The sequence below is a fragment of the Sparus aurata genome, chromosome 17, assembly GCF_900880675.1.
Source record: "Sparus aurata chromosome 17, fSpaAur1.1, whole genome shotgun sequence".
Lineage (NCBI taxonomy): Eukaryota > Metazoa > Chordata > Actinopteri > Spariformes > Sparidae > Sparus > Sparus aurata.
Window position 1 is genome coordinate 36401590 of NC_044203.1, and position 19578 is coordinate 36421167.

The 19578-nt window shown below is 42.6% G+C and overlaps 2 protein-coding genes across 4 annotated transcripts; both read right to left on the reverse strand.

Annotated features, from left to right (window-relative positions):
• Positions 1 to 629: 629 nt before the first annotated feature.
• ndufaf6 (NADH:ubiquinone oxidoreductase complex assembly factor 6) lies at positions 630 to 13417 on the reverse strand. Of its 3 annotated transcripts, XM_030395192.1 has the most exons (10): positions 13206 to 13417; positions 12421 to 12520; positions 12081 to 12203; positions 11773 to 11829; positions 11546 to 11648; positions 11153 to 11286; positions 5720 to 5821; positions 3674 to 3730; positions 2298 to 2473; positions 630 to 2243 (listed from the first exon to the last, which is right to left on the reverse strand). In XM_030395192.1, exons 1-9 carry the CDS (start codon positions 13370 to 13372, stop codon positions 2345 to 2347), a joined length of 972 nt encoding a protein of 323 aa, XP_030251052.1. In that variant the 5' UTR covers positions 13373 to 13417; the 3' UTR covers positions 630 to 2243; positions 2298 to 2344. The 3 variants fall into 3 exon arrangements, with proteins under 3 accessions (XP_030251052.1, XP_030251051.1, XP_030251053.1); XM_030395191.1 differs by having other exon boundaries at positions 630 to 2473; XM_030395193.1 differs by having other exon boundaries at positions 630 to 2473; positions 12417 to 12520; positions 13206 to 13343.
• A 608-nt stretch (positions 13418 to 14025) lies between these two features.
• Positions 14026 to 18305, reverse strand: LOC115566883 (methyltransferase-like protein 27). Its single transcript, XM_030392935.1, has 6 exons — positions 18217 to 18305; positions 17732 to 17868; positions 17260 to 17388; positions 16684 to 16819; positions 16183 to 16275; positions 14026 to 14397 (listed from the first exon to the last, which is right to left on the reverse strand). The coding sequence occupies exons 2-6, from the start codon at positions 17846 to 17848 to the stop codon at positions 14174 to 14176; spliced, it is 699 nt and encodes a 232-aa protein (XP_030248795.1). The 5' UTR covers positions 17849 to 17868; positions 18217 to 18305; the 3' UTR covers positions 14026 to 14173.
• Positions 18306 to 19578: the final 1273 nt, after the last annotated feature.

Genomic DNA, 19578 nt, shown 5'->3' on the forward strand with positions numbered 1-19578 from the left:
TTCACCTGCTGACAGTGATGACTCTGAATTAAAGCCTAACGACGCACCTGAATGCACCACCGACTGCCTGAACACTTCAGTCTGACATGAGACCCTTTAGATTCAGACACAAAGCACAAATACTTTATCCCTACATCTAAACATGAAGTAACATTTTGGATACCTTCTACTTTATTTTGGAGGCAGAAGTCGTCCTTTGTACTCCACCAACTCTGATAACTTTAGTTACTAGTTACTTTGCAGATTACATGCAATAGAGCCAAAGGTGCACATTTTTAAGTTAATTTATTTTAACGACAATCAGATAAAAAACACACTGATAAATAGAAAAATGCCTTTAATCGTCCACTGTATCAATTAATATACTTTTTCTCAAGTACTATTTGGACGGTTGACTTTCACTTTAAGTCGTATTTCAACATTCTTCCACTCGAGTACGAGTTCACAGCCACACGTACACATGTGCTGCTTATCTTGGTTGTAGTTTCATATTTTATTTTCAAAGCGTTCATGTTGTTTTAAATGTCAAATCATAAACTGAGAGTAACTTCAGCTGTCAGATAAATGTCACGGAGGAGAAGAAGAGAATAGACGACAGTAAATGTGTCACAGACGGCTCCAACAAACAATGAAAGTCATAATTATCATGTTTATTTGACTCTTCAGGTGCTAAACAACAGACGCGACGAGTGGCTGCGTTTCATTTCAGGTTCATTTACGCTCGCGGTCGACAGTCTGTGTTCGGTCCGCCGGTCGTTTCTCATTCTCAGCGTGACTCTAAGCAGACGTGGAACAGTGCCTTCCTCTCCATCCTGAGCTCAGCGTGCTCCGATAACAGCTGCAGACGATCAGATTTAATCTCAGGTGAGACACGCCGACACAGTCGGATGAGCACGCCACTCCACTCGTCTGCAGGTGTGCTGTGTTCAGAGACGAAGATAAAACATGTTCCATCTTCCTTCTCATCAAGATTTTTTTAAGACTCTGTTCCTTCCACTGATTGGTCCGTCCCTCCTCCGGTGATCTGACACCAGAGCTCTGTGTAATATCTGCCTCACTGAGACTGAAGAGGAAAGAATCTGTCCAACAGATAAATTAATAAAAATGATTGAAGATTAAAACGGTCCGACGTCTCTGAGTGTGCTGAGTAACACATAGTGAAAGTGTCATAATTCATTCAGATTACAGATTCAGAACATCTGAAGGATGTTATAAATGACTTCATTACATCTGTTGCCATAGTAACCGTGATGGCTGTTTTCCACCAGGATGTGTCATGTTGCTGACTCCTTCCCAGTCCCTCCCGTCTTCTTCTTCTGCTGCTTCGTTTCCTTCTTACGTTTCCTCTAAATGTGTTTTTTTTTAAATATAAAATAAACCTAAAAGCACAACAGCAGACCACCTGATGAGCCGCCTGGTGGCTTATCTTCATAGTTTTTCCCACCAGGAGCAGTCAGACGAGTTGTGAACAAACCAACAGATTATCTGAGAGGCTTTTTATTCGCAGGCTGAACCGACAGCGACGGCACCGGAAAACTCAGCAGGTGATGAGCTGCGTACAAAAACCTCCCGATCCACTTATCAGCATTTAGCAGCGAATCTACAGCAGGAGCTCAGCTGCTGCAGGAACAACACTCTGCGTGTGTTCCTGTAAATACTTTCATTCACCAGTGGAAACAAACTATGTGTGTTTATAAAGGAACAGTTCACCCAGAAATCTACTCATCCTCTCCTCCTCATGATGATATAGAGTCATCACAGCCCAAAGTTCAGTTCCAGTTCTCACAGTGATGATGATCTAGCAGCTACGCTACCAACAGTCACTTCTCGCTGGTCACTAAACCAGCGAGTCCATCACAGATCTCACGCCGCCTCACAAGTTAAATCTGTTGGTTTGTTTAAACCGGCCTGATCGTCTGACGGCTCCTGTTTCTTCTGTTTACACTCAGTAACATGTCATTATCTCTGGTAGAAATGATGGTACAGCTACAAAAATAAACAATAATAATCTTGATTTATCCTTTACAGCTTGCATAAAACATGTGGCCACAGTAGTACACTCTGGTTCTGGTTCTGGTTCTCTGTTCTGTAGCCAGAGGCTGAGAAACGACAGAGTGCGTCTCTGCTGGGGTTTTTATTCACTTCAAGTCCGGGTTTGTTTATAGACCTGCTACTCTGCAGGATCCTCCACAGAGCTCAAGTCCTGCAGCCTTCAGAGGACCCGGGACCTCTGCAGGAGGAGGAGGAGGAGGAGGAGGAGGTGCAGGAGGAGGTGGAGGTGGAGGTGCAGGAGGAGGTGGAGGTGGAGGTGCAGGAGGAGGGAGGAGGAGGAGGAGGACTGATGTCAGTAGGTGTTCTTCCAGGAGCGGAGGTACAGCTGGAAGGGCAGGAGCGGGTTTCTCTTCTGTAGACTGGGGTGGAAAACATCAAAATCTGCCCTCCTCACTCTCTGCAGGTAGTCCTCCAGCACCACCTGCAGCACACCAGACACCACAGAAGAAGAAGAGTTTGGTTTAGTGATCATTCATCGATCCTGACTACCTCTTTTCAGACGACATGGTTGCTGTTTAATACATCAGTGTGTCATTTTCCATTTTTTTCTGTTTGTGTACATCCCAGTCGCACATGAAAATAAAAACACTGAGACATGCTTTGGTTTTGTTTTTTTAAATCAGGGTGAAATGACCCTTTAAATGAACTTTTTCTATAAATCATAAGCTCAGCTCGGCGCAGTTTAAATAAAGATTAATGTGTTGAAAAGCTCGCTGTGTTTCCTGCTGTTTCACCCGGCGCTCGCTCAAACCTGCGTTTTTCATCTTAATTCAATTCTCAGCACGGCGAGAAAAATACGAGAGGCTGATCAGTGTGTCGGCTTCCTCACACACACACACACACACACACACACACACACACACACACACACACACTCTAACACTTGAACACACATTACTCCGCTGCAGCAGGAACATCAGAGTGGTTTTCAGGAGGACTTTTTCTGTGTGCTGTACTTACAGCAGGTCAGTGCGACCGCCGCAGGTCAAATGTTTCCTTGCAGCAGGAAGACGTCACGAAAGGCGTCATTCTGTCAGCTGGTCGGGACGCGACGGCTTCATGAAAACCGTTCTGAAACACGTGAGGTGAGACGGATTGTAATCTAAGATCCTGAACTATAAAAACAAACCTGACCTGCAGACATGTCTCGTTAATAATCTGCCAGCACACTTTCGTATCCCCTGTACGTGACCGTACCGACATTTTGGCATCCCAACAGTGAAAAGCGATGAGTCGTCACCACAGATGTGACTCAGTGCGGGTTTATGTGTCACCTGGAGAACTTACAGTGTACACGAGTGGACGGATCCGCCGCAGGATGAAGATCACCTGAGCAGAGTTTGGTGGAGCTGATCTTTGATTTCCTGCTTTATTAAACTTTCTCAGCCACATCTCTAAATTATTAAATTAATCTGTTTAACTGGTGATAAGAAGTGACTGGGACGATGTGTTTTAGTGCAGCAGAAGTGTTGGAGTCGCTGTCCTGCTGACTGGAAGTTTGAGACTCATGACTTAAATTTGAGGCGTGATGACTACAATGACGCGTCTGTGTTGATTTTATAACTTCAGTTCAGACGTTTTATGAGCTTCTTTAAGGTGGCGTTGATGTTCGGATACTTACGGTCTGGAGGAAGGCCGGAGTGGCTGCTGCTGGGACGCTGTTGCTAAATGATCGCGCCTGAAAGAGGAAAAAAACATAACAGAGAATAAAAGCAGATCAGAAAATGTAATGTTCCAGCACACACAGGATCCGACAGACAATATCTTAATTTGTATCAGCAACATTGAAACAAGAAGGATGAGACCGAGGAGTTCCTGCGATAATCACATGATCACTCGCTGCAGTTTCAGGTCTGTGTTATAAAAACAACAACAGGAAGTGTTTCTGACTGAAGGATCAGCAGAAGAGCTCGTGTTTGTCTCTTTCTTTAGATTTGTGTGCTGGCGTCAGGAGTGTTTTATTTTGAAAAGTAACCGGATGTTATATCCTGTCTGCTCGGTGCTAAATTCAGCTGAATCGCTGCGTCGTGCTCCGGCATCCGCCAGAAATACAAGTCCTGCGTACACAGCGCAGCGGACTTGGTGGAAGTTAACACATACACTAGAGTGAAACACCAAGTCGGCTCATGCGTGTATGTGTGTGTGCGCTGACCAATCAGAGCAGACTGGGTATTCAGGGGGAGGGGCTCTTAAAGAGACAGCAGCTCAAACGGAGCGTTTCAGACAGACGGGGAGTTCAGAGCTCCGGCACTCGGCAGAATGAGAGAACTGATTTGTTTTTTGAGCATTAGAGATGTAAACCTGTTCTAGTAGTGACCCAAATTAAGATTATGACTCTGAAAATTAGCAGAATATGTCTCCTTTAAGTTATGGTAATATGGTAATGTAAAACTACTTTGTTCAGAGAGTTTACAGATTTTAATTCCCATGTCCATTTGTTTTGAGGTCAGAAAGGAGCAGCTAGAAAAAAGCTTGCAGCCGCTCTGACGTCCCGGATCGGCTGAAGAGTAATTATTAACATTAAACTGCTCTGTAGAGATTTTACAAGTTTTAATTTTAGGATGTGTTTGGAGGAAACATTCAGCTCCTGGTAAAAATAAAAATGAAGTCAAACTTTGTCTTGTTATTATTCTGATGCTGAGCAGCAGAAAAAAATCCCTAATGTGAGTTCAACAGTTCTCCTGATGTCTCAGTGCCTCAGAGAACACGCTGACGATGCTAACGGGGTTAGCAGGGACCACTAGCTGCTCTAATTACTGGTAACATGCGTATAACACTCATCTCCTGTTCTTTTTAAGTTAATTAGTGAAGCCGTTTTCCTAATTGACTCGCAGTCAGGAGAGAACGACATGAAAGACAGTCAACAGTAAACACGGGGAAACATGTGGGAGGGAGAAAATCCTCCTCGACCCGACTGTGAGCACACATGCTCCGACACTGACGAACCGTCCTAATTGGTATAAACAAGGTTCCAATAGAATATAAATGCTGATGAATGTTCAGGCAGCAGCTTAATGAAAAAAGCCTCTTAAAAAAAAAGAACAAAAATCAAAGAGGCGTGTAGGTGGCGGCTAATAAATCTCCAAACCAATTAGTTTCTGACCTCATCAAAGCTTCATTGTGAGTAGCAGACGACTCCCAGGACGTGTTGAACACGCCGTACGGAGGCTGAGGATATCTGCGAGCTGAAAAACTATTTTATTTAAGAAGAAAATGGCAAAACTGTTTAGTTCTGCTGCTTCGACGCCCGTTAAGTGTCTTAAGAGGCGTTCAAGTGTCATGTGAATTCACTTCATCTCGTTCGTCTCAGCCGACAGCTGCTGCAGAGCCGGCAGACGAAAACACATTACGGTTCTTCCATAACAACTCACCCAGCGTCTCCCGGTTCACGTCACTGGTTTCAGATTGTTAATATTAAAACTTCTATTAAATGCACTGATCCGTGTCACATCCTGCAGCTGTACTCTAAAGACTTTTTTTAGTTATGTTTGTTTTTATGTTAATGTTTCTGATGTTTGGCCCTCTGACTTAAATCAAATCCCTTCATTGATTCTCTGTTTGTGAACTTTCATCCTCTCAGGGTTGAAATTTGTCCTGAACATCTAAGAAACTCCTGAGGACTCCTGATGTAAATCATGTTCAGATACTTCACGTAAACTTAACGTACGTGTTGAAGATGAACGTGAGCCTGACTGGCGATGTCGTACGTAACGTCCCGGACGTTCTGCTCCCGGTTGCCGCGGATGAAGTCCTCCTGAGAAGCTCCGTGCTGCAGAGACACATGAACAAACAAAAACACTTTAACAACAACTCGTATCTCTCCAGTTCAGCTCCACTTCACACCAGAGTCGAAGCTTCTCTGTAAGAAGAACTGCACAACACTGCAGGGTAAACACTCTCAATCTGATCCTCTTTAACAGAATCATAATCAGATCCATCATTTAACTTGGTGCTGGATCAATGTGGACTAGACTGAGAAAAAACCTCATTCCACTGATGTTTACTTATTAGAATATCTGATACTTGTCATATTTGTTCAGAGCTGCAACAACCAATCGATCAGTCGTCCACTTTTAAATTCATCTCCAAGTATTTGAGAAATCTGTTCATCTGTTTGAGTATTTTTCTTGACTGAAAACTCATCAAAATTCTCTGATTCAGCTTCTAAAATGTGAATATTTGTATATACAGAGTTGTGCGTAAAACAAGACATTTGAGGACGTCGTGCTAAGAAACACTGATCGACATGTTCATTAAACAAATCTTCCTTAAACCAAAAGCCACTGTTTGAAAAATATCTCCGAAAACCTTTATTTCTGGAAATCTGGAGCAGGTGGAAACTTGAAATAAAAAACATCCTGGAGCTTAAGAATTTGGCTTTAATGACTCAGAATGTATTTCTTGAGTCACGTTGATCTAAAACACAAAAACAGGGTTCGTCGACAGGGAACACGATCCTGAGTCGGAGCCTAAACTGACGAGAAGTGAAGCATCTTTCTGTTGTAACGAGCAGCCTCGAGGTCCGATGGTGAATTCAGAAACCTTCTCTGGTAAAATCTCATCTTTTATCAAACTAACAGTCCAAAACTCTTCACGCTTCATTATGAGTACAAGACGACTCCCAGGACATGTTGAACACGTCATACTGTGAGTGAAGATTTTAGCGAGCTGAGGAAATATTCTATTTAAAAAGAAAATGGAACATTGTTTAGTTCTGCTGCTTCAACGCCCGTAAAGTGTCTTAAGAGGCGTTCAAGTGTCATGTGAATTCACTTCATCTCCCTCATCTCAGCTGCAGAGCCGGCAGACGAAAACACATTACAGTTATTCCATAACATAATTTACTATCAAAAATAACAAAGGAAAGAGATAATCACTTGATTTTCACTTGTAAAATGATGAATCGATGATCAAAATAGTTGGTGACTCATTTCCTTTAACTGGACCTACGTATATTACTCTCTGTGCACTGCAGCCCTGCAGCCTGTGATGACTACAGCCTCTCAGGTTAACAGATCTGACCTCATCACTTCCTTTAATATGGGACCAAAATAACCGGCCAATTTCTGCTCCGAGAACAATTTCTCTCCCTTCCTGTTCGTCCTGCAGATATCGCCTGAAGGCTGCAGCACGGTACAAAATATGAGGCAGGTAATAACAGAAGGAAAGCTGAAGAAAAGAAATGTATTTTACAGGAGAGGAAGAATGGAAACATGTCATTCTGCTGCTGGACCGACCCACTCATCATCAGAACCATTATGTGTCTGCTAACCTACAGATACTGTTCAGACCCAACTCACCATGAAAGGCCTGTTACATATATATGATCATAAATACTGAATATATCATCAGGAGGAGGAGAGGAGGACTTTATATCATCAGGAGGAGGAGAGGAGGACTTTATATCATCAGGAGGAGGAGAGGAGGACTTTATATCATCAGGAGGAGGAGAGGAGGACTTTATATCATCAGGAGGAGGAGAGGAGGACTTTATATCATCAGGAGGAGGAGAGGAGGACTTTATATCATCAGGAGGAGGAGAGGAGGACTTTATATCATCAGGGGAGGAGAGGAGGACTTTATATCATCAGGGAGGAGAGGAGGACTTTATATCATCAGGAGGAGGAGAGGAGGACTTTATATCATCAGGAGGAGGAGAGGAGGACTTTATATCATCAGAGGAGGAGAGGAGGACTTTATATCATCAGGAGGAGGAGAGGAGGACTTTATATCATCAGGAGGAGGAGAGGAGGACTTTATATCATCAGGAGGAGGAGAGGAGGACTTATATCATCAGGAGGAGGAGAGGAGGACTTTATATCCTCAGGAGGAGGAGAGAGGACTTTATATCATCAGGAGGAGGAGAGGAGGACTTTATATCATCAGGAGGAGGAGAGGAGGACTTTATATCATCAGGAGGAGGAGAGGAGGACTTTATATCATCAGGAGGAGGAGAGGAGGACTTTATATCATCAGGAGGAGAGAGGAGGACTTTATATCATCAGGAGGAGAGGAGGACTTTATATCGTCAGGAGGAGGAGAGGAGGACTTTATATCGTCAGGAGGAGGAGAGGAGGACTTTATATCTCAGGAGGAGGAGAGGAGGACTTTATATCATCAGGAGGAGGAGAGGAGGACTTTATATCATCAGGAGGAGGAGAGGAGGACTTTATATCATCAGGAGGAGGAGAGGAGGACTTTATATCATCAGGAGGAGGAGAGGAGGACTTTATATCATCAGGAGGAGGAGAGGAGGACTTTATATCATCAGGAGGAGGAGAGGAGGACTTTATATCATCAGGAGGAGGAGAGGAGGACTTTATATCATCAGGAGGAGGAGAGGAGGACTTTATATCATCAGGAGGAGGAGAGGAGGACTTTATATCATCAGGAGGAGGAGAGGAGGACTTTATATCATCAGGAGGAGGAGAGGAGGACTTTATATCATCAGGAGGAGGAGAGGAGGACTTTATATCATCAGGAGGAGGAGAGGAGGACTTTATATCATCAGGAGGAGAGGAGGACTTTATATCATCAGGAGGAGGAGAGGAGGACTTTATATCATCAGGAGGAGGAGAGGAGGACTTTATATCATCAGGAGGAGGAGAGGAGGACTTTATATCATCAGGAGGAGGAGAGGAGGACTTTATATCATCAGGGAGGAGGAGAGGAGGACTTTATATCATCAGGAGGAGGAGAGGAGGACGTTATATCCTCAGGAGGAGGAGAGGAGGACTTTATATCATCAGGAGGAGGAGAGGAGGACTTTATATCATCAGGAGGAGGAGAGGAGGACTTTATATCATCAGGAGGAGGAGAGGAGGACTTTATATCATCAGGAGGAGAGGAGGACTTTATATCGTCAGGAGGAGGAGAGGAGGACTTTATATCGTCAGGAGGAGGAGAGGAGGACTTTATATCCTCAGGAGGAGGAGAGGAGGGCTTTATATCATCAGGAGGAGGAGAGGAGGACTTTATATCGTCAGAGGGAGGAGAGGAGGACTTTATATCATCAGGAGGAGGAGAGGAGGACTTTATATCATCAGGAGGAGGAGAGGAGGCTTTATATCATCAGGAGGAGGAGAGGAGGACTTTATATCGTCAGAGGAGGAGAGGAGGACTTTATATCATCAGGAGGAGAGGAGGACTTTATATCATCAGGAGGAGGAGAGGAGGACTTTATATCATCAGGAGGAGGAGAGGAGGACTTTATATCATCAGGAGGAGGAGAGGAGGACTTTATATCGTCAGGAGGAGGAGAGGAGGACTTTATATCATCAGGAGAGGAGAGGAGGACTTTATATCATCAGGAGAGGAGAGGAGGACTTTATATCATCAGGAGGAGGAGAGGAGGACTTTATATCATCAGGAGGAGGAGAGGAGGACTTTATATCGTCAGGAGGAGGAGAGGAGGACTTTATATCGTCAGGAGGAGGAGAGGAGGACTTTATATCATCAGGAGGAGGAGAGGAGGACTTTATATCCTCAGGAGGAGAGAGGAGGACTTTATATCATCAGGAGGAGGAGAGGAGGACTTTATATCATCAGGAGGAGGAGAGGAGGACTTATATCATCAGGAGGAGGAGAGGAGGACTTTATATCATCAGGAGGAGGAGAGGAGGACTTTATATCATCAGGAGGAGAGGAGGACTTTATATCATCAGGAGGAGGAGAGGAGGACTTTATATCATCAGGAGGAGGAGAGGAGGACTTTATATCATCAGGAGGAGGAGAGGAGGACTTTATATCATCAGGAGGAGAGGATGACTCCATGAATCTACTTAGATATTCTCAAATAGACGCTCCTCACATGTGCAGAACTTGCCTTAGAAACATCATGTTTTTAAGTTTTCTTCAGTATCACAGTGATCCAGTGATAGCTGTCTGAACATCCACAGGTTCACTGCTAACAGGAAGTGCTAACAGCTAATTCTGCAAAGTTTTAATGAAGTTTTGGAGTCTTTGTATTTAATTCTTAGCTGTTTTTTCAAGTCTCCAGCTACTTCAGTTATTACGTAATCAAGGAATAAAAATAATATCCAAGTTAAAAGATTAAGAACTGTTTGATTTGTTGGATCTTTTTAAATGGGCGACGATCTTCAGTCGGTTTCTTATTTGATTCTCCATCATTCAAGATCAGCTGAGTATCACAGAGAAGATGATTCCATCTGTTGCGTGTCACAGCCGACTGTTCACTGAGGAAGCTCTGAATGTAAACATGCACTGAGTGGTTTCAGGATGTTTCAGTGTGTTGACGGCGCCCTCTGCAGGCGGCAGACTGAAAGTGATGTGAGGTGAGCGCGCTCGCTTGAGACGCCTCGGGTCAGAGGAGTCATCCTCCAGCTGAAGATTTTAAGGGGCAGAGCCTGCGAGCTTCAGGCAGCAGCTCAAATATAAATATAAATGAAGAGTAAACACACCTCCTCCACCTCCTCCACCCTGAGATCCTCCAGCAGCAGCTGCTTGTTGTTCTCTATGTGGGACAGATGGCCCAGACAAAGGTTGCAAACTGTTTATGTCATCGTTTGTTTATCTGAGGCTTTTTTCTCCATATGGTGGTTGTGTAACGATCCTCGTCTGTATATGACGGATGACAATTTCATTACCGCTCCGAGCAGGATATCGTGTGACATCATGTCAGAGTCGAGCCATGAGTCAGCGAAATGTGTGTAGGCCTCTTATGTCATCTTTGGGAACAAGGATTCAGATTTTAAACCAGCCGAGTGGAGTCAGAACCTAAGCTGAAGGTTTGAGTTAGTGCGTTTGGTTTCACTACAGAGAGGAATCTTCTCCTAAAGTAACAAAAGCACGAGTCCAGTGTGCAGCAGAGATTATTAGTGGATTAGGAGTTAATCAAAAAATCCCCAAAAGTTCAGTATTTTCTTCTCAAATATGGAAATTTGCAGATTTTTTCTGTCATATGATGGTAAAATGAGTCTCTTTGTGTCCTGGATTGTAGGTCGAACGTGAAGCGTGTTTATATTTCTGTTTCTTAAAGGATCCAAGACTTCTGTTGTTCTACTGGCAGACACTGAACTTTTAGAAAATGGAGGTCTGTCCAAGAAACAGCACTCGACATCAGTGTGAAGCGTCTACTCACCAGCATGCAGATGTCCATGGGGAGGTAGACTTTCCGTCGGCTGCTGTGATAAGGAGTCGCTCGCAGAGACGTCACGATTCCCTGAGCTTTACCGATGTGACTCGCTGCGTGGTCGGCGTGAACGTCTTTCACCCCTGACGAAGGAGAAAATACAGAGTAACTTTTCACAGACTTACTCTGAATTCTCCCGTTGGAGCCTGAAATCAAAATAATTAGACTCTCTCATCAGTTTTCATCACTCAAAGACTAAATTCTGAAATTTTACGAACCTACTAACACATTTCATTCGTTATCAAATGCTGCAGGACGACCAGAGAGATGTTCAACAGGTGTTTGGTTAGATTGGAATGATCCTTCATGCTTCCTGGAGCCGCCGGCCTCACCTGTCCTTACCTAAACACTCCAGCAGCAGGTATATCAAAGACGACTGCGTGTTCTCTGAATACGCCTCCAGCTCCTGCAGGTTTCTGTAGGCTCGGTCTTCCAGATCCTTCTCCTGGCGAAACAGAACATTTTTAAGACCACTCGTTTTCAAAGTTACGTCAAACGTTACGTCAGCTCTTATCAGGGTGACCACATGTTGGAGGAAGGTGAGTTTAATGAAGAGACGTGTGTCTTACTCTCTCTGTTATGATCCTCAGCAGCCACCTCTTCGTCAGGTAATGTTTCCTCACAGCCTGCAACACATCAGCCACACTGTCGCTGATCACACTGATGTCCCTCAGTGTGCATCACATTTTAAAAGGAACATTCAAACTTAACACATTTGAAAGAACTGATGCAGCTTCCTTTCATGTGTTTTTACACAGCAGTAAAATACTTTTTTTTTAATATACTGTACTGACACATCTGAATAATGTCTGCTTGTGATCGTAAAGTTTCTGAAAGAAAACATAAACGCTCTGCTCTCTGTAGGTTTGACATTTACCCTCCACAGCTCAGCGCTGACCGGCTGGTTCGGAGGATCGTCTCTGTAGATTTCTTCTATGGCCACCTTCCAGAACTGCATTCGCATCAGACCAATGGTCTTCTGGGAAACGGAGTCCTTCACCTTGTGGAGAAACACAGGAGGACAACAGTTTGACGAGCTGGTTTGGAAAGAACAAGAATAAGAAATTAGACACTGTGTATATAAATATATATATATATTGTTTACTCTAGGGCTTTATCTTAACACTATTATCATTATACTGTTCCAGGAAAAGGAGTAACAGTAGCTGTAAAATCAGCAATCATTTCCTCTCCAGCCTGGCTGTAGGAATACCTGCCTGTGCCAGCTCCACATTAAAGGCTCTCACAGCCAAAGAGGAGCGCCGCGCCTCCTTTGGGAGGAGGAGGGAGGACAAGAAGCCGTCATAGTCTCTGGACCTGAGGAGGAAGACCACATGGAGGACACAGACTGAGGAGATGCAGCAGGTGTAATCCTTACTTACATTGTTTAGCTTCTTCTGCATAATGTCTTTGACAGTATTGTCCAAGTCAGTTTTAATTTTGCCTGAGCTTTGTAGTATTAGAGCCACACATGTAAGTTGGCCTGTACAATATTAAAGTTTTGGATTTCTTCTCAAAATACAAAATATTAAAAACACTGAAATACAGTTTGTTCACATTAAAAACAAGCCCCCATTAAAATAAACAGCTTTTAGCCAGAGCTTCAAAATGTAATAGATTTTATCGAGAGTTACATCATTCTCAGTTACATCTCCAACATAGTTTTACAGATATAATAAACTGCATATTCAAGTTATAAATTAGGCCGAATTGAACATTGAACACAAAACATTAACGCAGCATATCAAGTTTTTAAAAACACACAGTGGGTGTTACGAAATATGACGTTTTCTGTATTTCAAACAGATATTTGAATGGAGTCTGGTGTGGGGGAGTTGCCTCAAAACACAATTTGAGTATTTTAAATGTGTAGGTTATCTATTTACACGACTTCTACATCTGTATCAAGTGTCTAACTGCAGATTATAACTGCTCTGTAAAATGTAAACTAACTCAACTTCAGCTAGCTTGTGCTGTTAGCATTGAGTCCAGTCAGACCCACCGAACCAGGTCCAGGCAGTACTTCTCATTGATCTGTGAGTCTGTCGTCGCGCTGCTCGCCGCTCTTTGGACCCAAAGACTTCCGGGTGGTATGTTTCTGTGCAGAGCGTGATACAGCGAGGCTTTACTCCCTAATAATCCATGTTTAGCACTGATTCTAGATGCCATGTTCCCCTTCAACTGTCACCCTTAGCTTGTGTCACGTTAAAAACATTCCCCCTGCCAACCGACACAGTTTACGTTCCGCTGTTAAATTTAAAGGAGAGTATTTCTAATAAATGCCGAGAAGCTGTAAATCAACAATTGACATAAACCAGCCGGGAAAAAAAAAATATAAAACAATTTTTTTATGTACAAAAAAAGTTACACAGAAATGTCAGTGTTGACAGGACCGGAAATTGCACGACACTGCCGCCAAAATAAGAGTTGGAAATATTCCACTGGCTTCTCACACGGAGCTTTATTAATTGTAATAAGTAATGAAATAAATAAAAACGACACATGTTGTATTTTGGTTACTTTTAGGACATGCTGCCAGGTAATTTGTTTAATTATTGTTTAATTTGTCACAGTTTGTCGCCATTTTATTTTATTTTGAAGGGATTTTGTCTGAGAGGCCTAAACAAAATACACTTGATTTAAATAAAACTAAACGGATTTCATGCAGCACACTTATTGTGATTGTGAATGTGTTCTGTATTTATTTTTTATATCAATATTTATTATGAAACTTCAGCAGCTGTTTTTAGCAGCTTCCATGTCACCTGACTTCAAACCAGTGCAGCACTGTGTTACTAAATGGGACAAATAAGACACACCTCTTTTTATTACATTCAACTGCTTCTTTTATTTTGTATGTATATTTCTTATCACAGTTCAGCAGTTCTGACCAACAGCAGCCTGGTTTCTCAAGGCAGCTGGTATTTAGTGATATTCTGTTAAAAATATACAGAACTGCAGACACAGACTCTAGTTCAGTGACTTCCTGTACAGGTACATGGTCCCCTGAATGTAGTGCTTGTTCTGCTTGTCATCACGATAAACATCGAGCATGTATTGCTCAATCTGGTGGGTGGAGACATGAGTCCACCGTCCCTCCTCCTCCATCAGCTGCAGCTCTCTCTGCAGAGACGCCCTGTATTTGTCTCCAAGCTCTGTCTTTCGGTCCACGGCTGTCATGCAGGCGAAGCCTCCTGCAGGAAAACATCAATTATTCCACAATTATTAAAGAGTAAGAAGTTTAAAGGGTCACTACACTCATTTTCCACATTAAAGTGTGCTTAAGTGTTGCATACAATGTGGTATAATGTCTTTTGTGGCTCCAGAGGAAGCTGCCTGTAATGTGATAAACTGCCTTGAATGATGTCTCACTCGCTAGCTGAGTTGAGATGCATTGTGGGTAATGTAAGTGTCAGGTTTTGAACAGCGGTCCACTGGTCTATCATTGCACTCCAATAAAACTCATTCTGGACAGTTTCAAAACAAATGAACCAGAGATATCTCTGTTTAATTCACATGACGTCTTCTGAGTCCATTCACTGATCTGATCACAGTGTTCAGCTCTCAGGCCGTCAGTTCACAGCTGACGTTAATCTGCGTCTGAGTGACCACTTGTGATCAAATGTCACTTGCTGCTCTATATGCAAATAAACCCGTCCATCACTGAGACAAACAGACTACATGTTTCTACAAAAAGACAGAAAGAAGTTCATGTTGAACATTTGCTGAATTTACAAGAAGGTCCAAATAATGCAGAATGAGTCAGAGACAGAGTTTCACAGAGTTTATAAAGTATCTCCAACTCAACAACTCACTAAACTGACACATTTCTTAAGGGAGTCTGGTGATGTTGTGGTTTCTGGTTAACTGGTTGGATCAGTTGAAACAAACAATGTGTTCACAAACATCTTCTGCTGACATCGACAGAGAGAACACAAACATTCCTCTTCTTCTTCTTCTTTCTTCACAGAGGATGTCAGCTGACTTTGGTCCTTCAGTGTGCTTCAGGACAAATGTAGCTACATACTGCTGACTGGAAACCAGTGTTGTTTTTGGCAGCCATTTTAGATTTAGTCTTTTGGACTAAAATGCTTTTTAGTTTTAGTCAAATTTTAGTCACTTCTATATGTGATAGTTTTAGTCCAGTTCTAGTCGATGAAAACTCAAACAGGTTTTAGTCAGTTTAAGTAAAAACCAAAAACAAAAGAAGTAGTCCTTTATCAAATTAATTTAGGTCAATCAAAAGATCTACAAGCTCACAATGTGTTGCAATGTGTTGAACTTGCAGATCTGCTATTTTCACAACTTATGTGTGACACTCTTGTATGATGAAGTAGGGCATCAATTCATGAAAAAACAGTTGAAATGTGCTAATATGTGCTGATTGTTATTCTATACCTTGTGGTTTTGTACACTTAAATTGTTCAATTAAAAAAAAAAGTGACAAAAAAATGTGTCTTCAAAATAAGAGCTTTACATTGCACCCTATTTGAGTTTAGAACTGGGGTCTTAGCGGGGGGCTTTTAATTTGAAAGTAGCGACCGTTACTAGCTTGCTGCTACAACAGCAGTGAACAACGAAGAAGACAGAGACCGAGGAGACGCTGCATCTCCCGGGTCTCAGCGGCTGTCCACTTGCAACACGAACATTAAGCAGAGATGTCACACATTTTAAACGTCTGACAGACCGCCCACAAACATTTACGTCCATTCTCGTCTCGTCAACGAAAATTCACACACGTCTCGTCATGTTTTAGTCATGAAAGAGCCATGTTTATCTCGTCACCGTCTCGTTATCGTCATGAAAAAAAGGGGCGTCAACGAAATAATTTCGTCATCGTCATTGTCGACGAAAACAACACTGCTGGAAACCCCTGACTGTTTTCATAGTTTATTAAACTTAAGAGTAATTATTCATTTACTTGTTTGCCTGTTGTCATAATCATCATTTCATTGGAAATATGTGACCAGTGTGGTTACCTGGTTTGAGGGCGTCACAGAACTCCCTGACAACACTGACTGGAACATAATCTTCATGTAAAGAACCGGTGATTATCACCACATCGAACGTACCTGAAACCAAAAAAAACATCACAACTAATTACCAGATTACAACGAAACAAAAGTGAGAAGTGTCAAATAAACTTTTATAACTGCAGGTTAAAAATGAGCCCCGAATGTTTGTGTAAACTTGATATTCAGCGTCAGACTCTTCCTGTCACATGACCAAAGTGTGCTGAATGAGCTGTGAGCAGCTCCCGTCTGCGGCGTACCCACGGATGTAATAGATTACTTTGATACTGAACTTAAAAACATGAAGATTCTCAGGACAGTTCTGCAGCCTGTTCTCTCCGATGTCTACGTGGATTCACTGTATCAGATGATGATGTCAACAGGAAGTGATGTCACGCTGAATCACATCAACATGAGGTTCTTTAACGGTCCTCTCCTGTGTGTGTGTGTGTGTGTGTGTGTGTGTACCAGTCTCTGCAGGCAGTGGTTCTGCTCCCAGTGTGGCCAGTTTGAGGTCCTGGTACAGTCCGGTCTTAGCAGCTTGGTCCAGCATGCCTTGACTGCAGTCCACGCCCACAAAGTGCCTGAAGCCCAGTTCAGACATCTGAACACAAACAGAACCAACAGCAGGTGTCAGAGAGGGAGCAGGTGGGGCAGCTCAGGTTGTACATCCGGGATCAGTGCTGCAGGGTGATGCTACAAACTCAGAAATATTTACTTTCTCTTGTTTGAAGCTAGAAAGGTGGCAGGGTCCGCCACATGTCAACACAGTCAAACAGTATAAATTGTGTCATTTAAGCTGGTGGAAAAATAAATCAGCCAATGAAGATGTCTCTCTTTCTCCAACAAAACTACAGACTGCTCCTTTAAGTTACTTCTTGCATACAAAGTTTTCTTATATTTTACGCTGAAATATGCAAATAAACACATGCTAGTTTGCATAAACGTCCAGAGCAGAAATCTGAACTCAAATAAAACACCTGAAAGAGGATTTTGTATGTTTTTTTTTTTTTTAATTTTCATTCCACTTTGTTTTTTTCTCACCAGTTTAGCGACCAGTCCGGTGCCACAGGCGACGTCCAGAACCTGAGCCTCCTCTCGGCTCCCGCTGAACTTGGAGTTCAGGTAATCGATGGCCACTTTTACTGGTCTGTAGTTTACCTTTTCCAAATCCTGTTAATGGTTCGTGTGTTAGTTCTCAAAATCAACCAGTAACATATTTCACACACATAACATAACATCACAAAAGTCATAATATGTCACACTATACAAAGTTTATTTTTAAAGTCAATACGGACGTACTGTGTGTCATGTATTGTTGACCAGAGTACAGACCCGGGTCACTCTCATCTTTCCCATTTCACAGTTTATCTGACGGTTCTGGTTGAACCAGTAAACGTGGATCCAGACCGACCCAAGTCATGTTTTCAAGCCTGCAGGTGACGTGTGTTCGACACTCTGGACCCAGCTGTTCTGTGGTGGTTCTGTCGGGTCTCTGTCAGTTTCGGTCACTCACCTGTTCATAAGTCGGAGCCCAGCGGTCGAAGTGCGCTGCGACCTGCTGAGGATTGGAGCCTCTGCACGACTTCATGAGGCTCTTTATTTCTTCCACACTTCTGCTGCAGTCAGCCATGATGAGGAGACGACTTCAACCTGCCGCAGGGGAGAAACTTAACAACCTGTTCACAACACAACAGACACTGACCTTCTTCACCGACCAAACATGTGAAACATAACAGTTAAACCTGATCTCAGTCATCATGTTACAGGAGCTGAAACCGTGACACAAGCTGATTAATCAAAGGTCATAAAATTGATGATAAGAAATGGTTAGGTGTGTGTTAAAAGTAGGAGTGCCGACAATCCATAATCCAGGAAGCCTGTTTTGAAAATGTAACATCTGCGCTTCGTAACCTCCACCTCTGCACATTAGTCAGTCGAGAGAATAGTTGTTCATTACGGCCTGATTGTGATGACATTATGAAAGCAGTTTGGACTCACCTGTGTGGATGTTTCAGGTAGAGAAGCAGATGTGAGTTTTGGAGCAGTGGTGACAGATTCAGCTTTATAAGAGCTCAACTGGAGGTGCTGATTGGTGCAATGTGCAGTCATGTTGGCTCGTATAGACATATCATAAAACATTTGTAAATACGTGATTGGTGCAATGTGCTCAGACAAGTAATGTTTGCTGGTAATGGAGACACTAAATCATTTTATATCTTACAAGTGTCAGTGCTTTCCAAAATCGAAAGCCCCGCCGCGAAACAGACACAAACATATACAGATAAGACAACGTGTCCTTGACAATGAGGCTTTTTTACTTTGAAGTTGGTTGTTATTTATAACTTATGGAAATTGAATTAGTCTTCACAAACTGCTCACACACATTTGGTGAAATTAACTAAACTAGGTCAGTGCCCGTAAGAAAAATGTATTCCTATAGAAAAGTGGGAGGTTAAGAAGCTTTTTCATGGATGGCCAAATGAGGCTGTGTTTGAAGGTGGGACGTCAGGGATATTTAGGTTTGTTGTGAAATCCGTTATTCCAGGGTATAATTGGCCGTTTTTGACTATTTTTGATTTTGCCATTATATTTCACCTTAAAAATTATTTACTTGATGTCATTATTTGCAGCACAACCTCACATGTGTGACTGTGTAGTTATTTTTTTATTTTGACAAACTGTATTAACACAATGGACCTAAAATCACACAAAAAAAACATAAAATCCGAGTAGAAAAAGTTTGATTTATTTACTTTAAACCACAAATATGTTTAACAAACCATTTTTTATTACTTATAATGCAAATATAAATTGTTGTTTGCTAAATATGTGCATACATGTAAAAAATTTACAAAGTTATATGTAACTATTTACATTTGAATGCAGGCAATGCCCATTCAGTCCTCATTGCTTTGACTCATTAAACAAAAAAACGACTCCACTACACACTAAACACACCAAACACTACATAACACACTAACTTTACACTCCAAACACGCTAAATGTCACAAATCTCTCAACTCTCATTATCGCTGTCTCTATCGCTGTCTATACACCGACTGTCGTTGCCTGTCAATCATCCGCCTCCGTCCCTCCCACAACTTCCTGTTCCTCAACAACCAAACTTGCTGCTTGGACACTTTCGTGACAAAAGCCTGTTTTTACCATTTCTTCCTGCACCAGACACAAAGCAAACGTGACGGCAATGTTCGAAAAAGCGTGGGGGACATTATTTACCCTAAGTCTGGTTTTGGACGTGCCGGTGCGTGTGTGGGTGGGCTAGCGGCTAGCAGCTAGCTACACACGAACATCCACAGATTCCGATTCCACTTTGTTGTCCGCGCGTCTCCGGATCTCCTC

Bases quoted from the DNA above. Each gene is read 5' to 3' on its own strand.
- ndufaf6 (XM_030395192.1), bottom strand. From the start codon at position 13,372: ATGGCATCTAGAATCAGTGCTAAACATGGATTATTAGGGAGTAAAGCC. The intron at 12,521-13,205 runs GTGGGTCTGACT...CTTCCTCCTCAG, and splicing joins TACTGCCTGGACCTGGTTCG to GTCCAGAGACTATGACGGCT. The intron at 2,474-3,673 runs GTAAGTATCCGA...GGTGTGCTGCAG, and splicing joins CTCCGGCCTTCCTCCAGACC to GTGGTGCTGGAGGACTACCT.
- LOC115566883 (XM_030392935.1), bottom strand. From the start codon at position 17,848: ATGGCTGACTGCAGCAGAAGTGTGGAAGAAATAAAGAGCCTCATGAAG. The intron at 16,820-17,259 runs GTGAGAAAAAAA...GTTTGTGTTCAG, and splicing joins CCGGACTGGTCGCTAAACTG to ATGTCTGAACTGGGCTTCAG. The intron at 16,276-16,683 runs GTACACACACAC...TTTTGGTTTCAG, and splicing joins ACCACTGCCTGCAGAGACTG to GTACGTTCGATGTGGTGATA.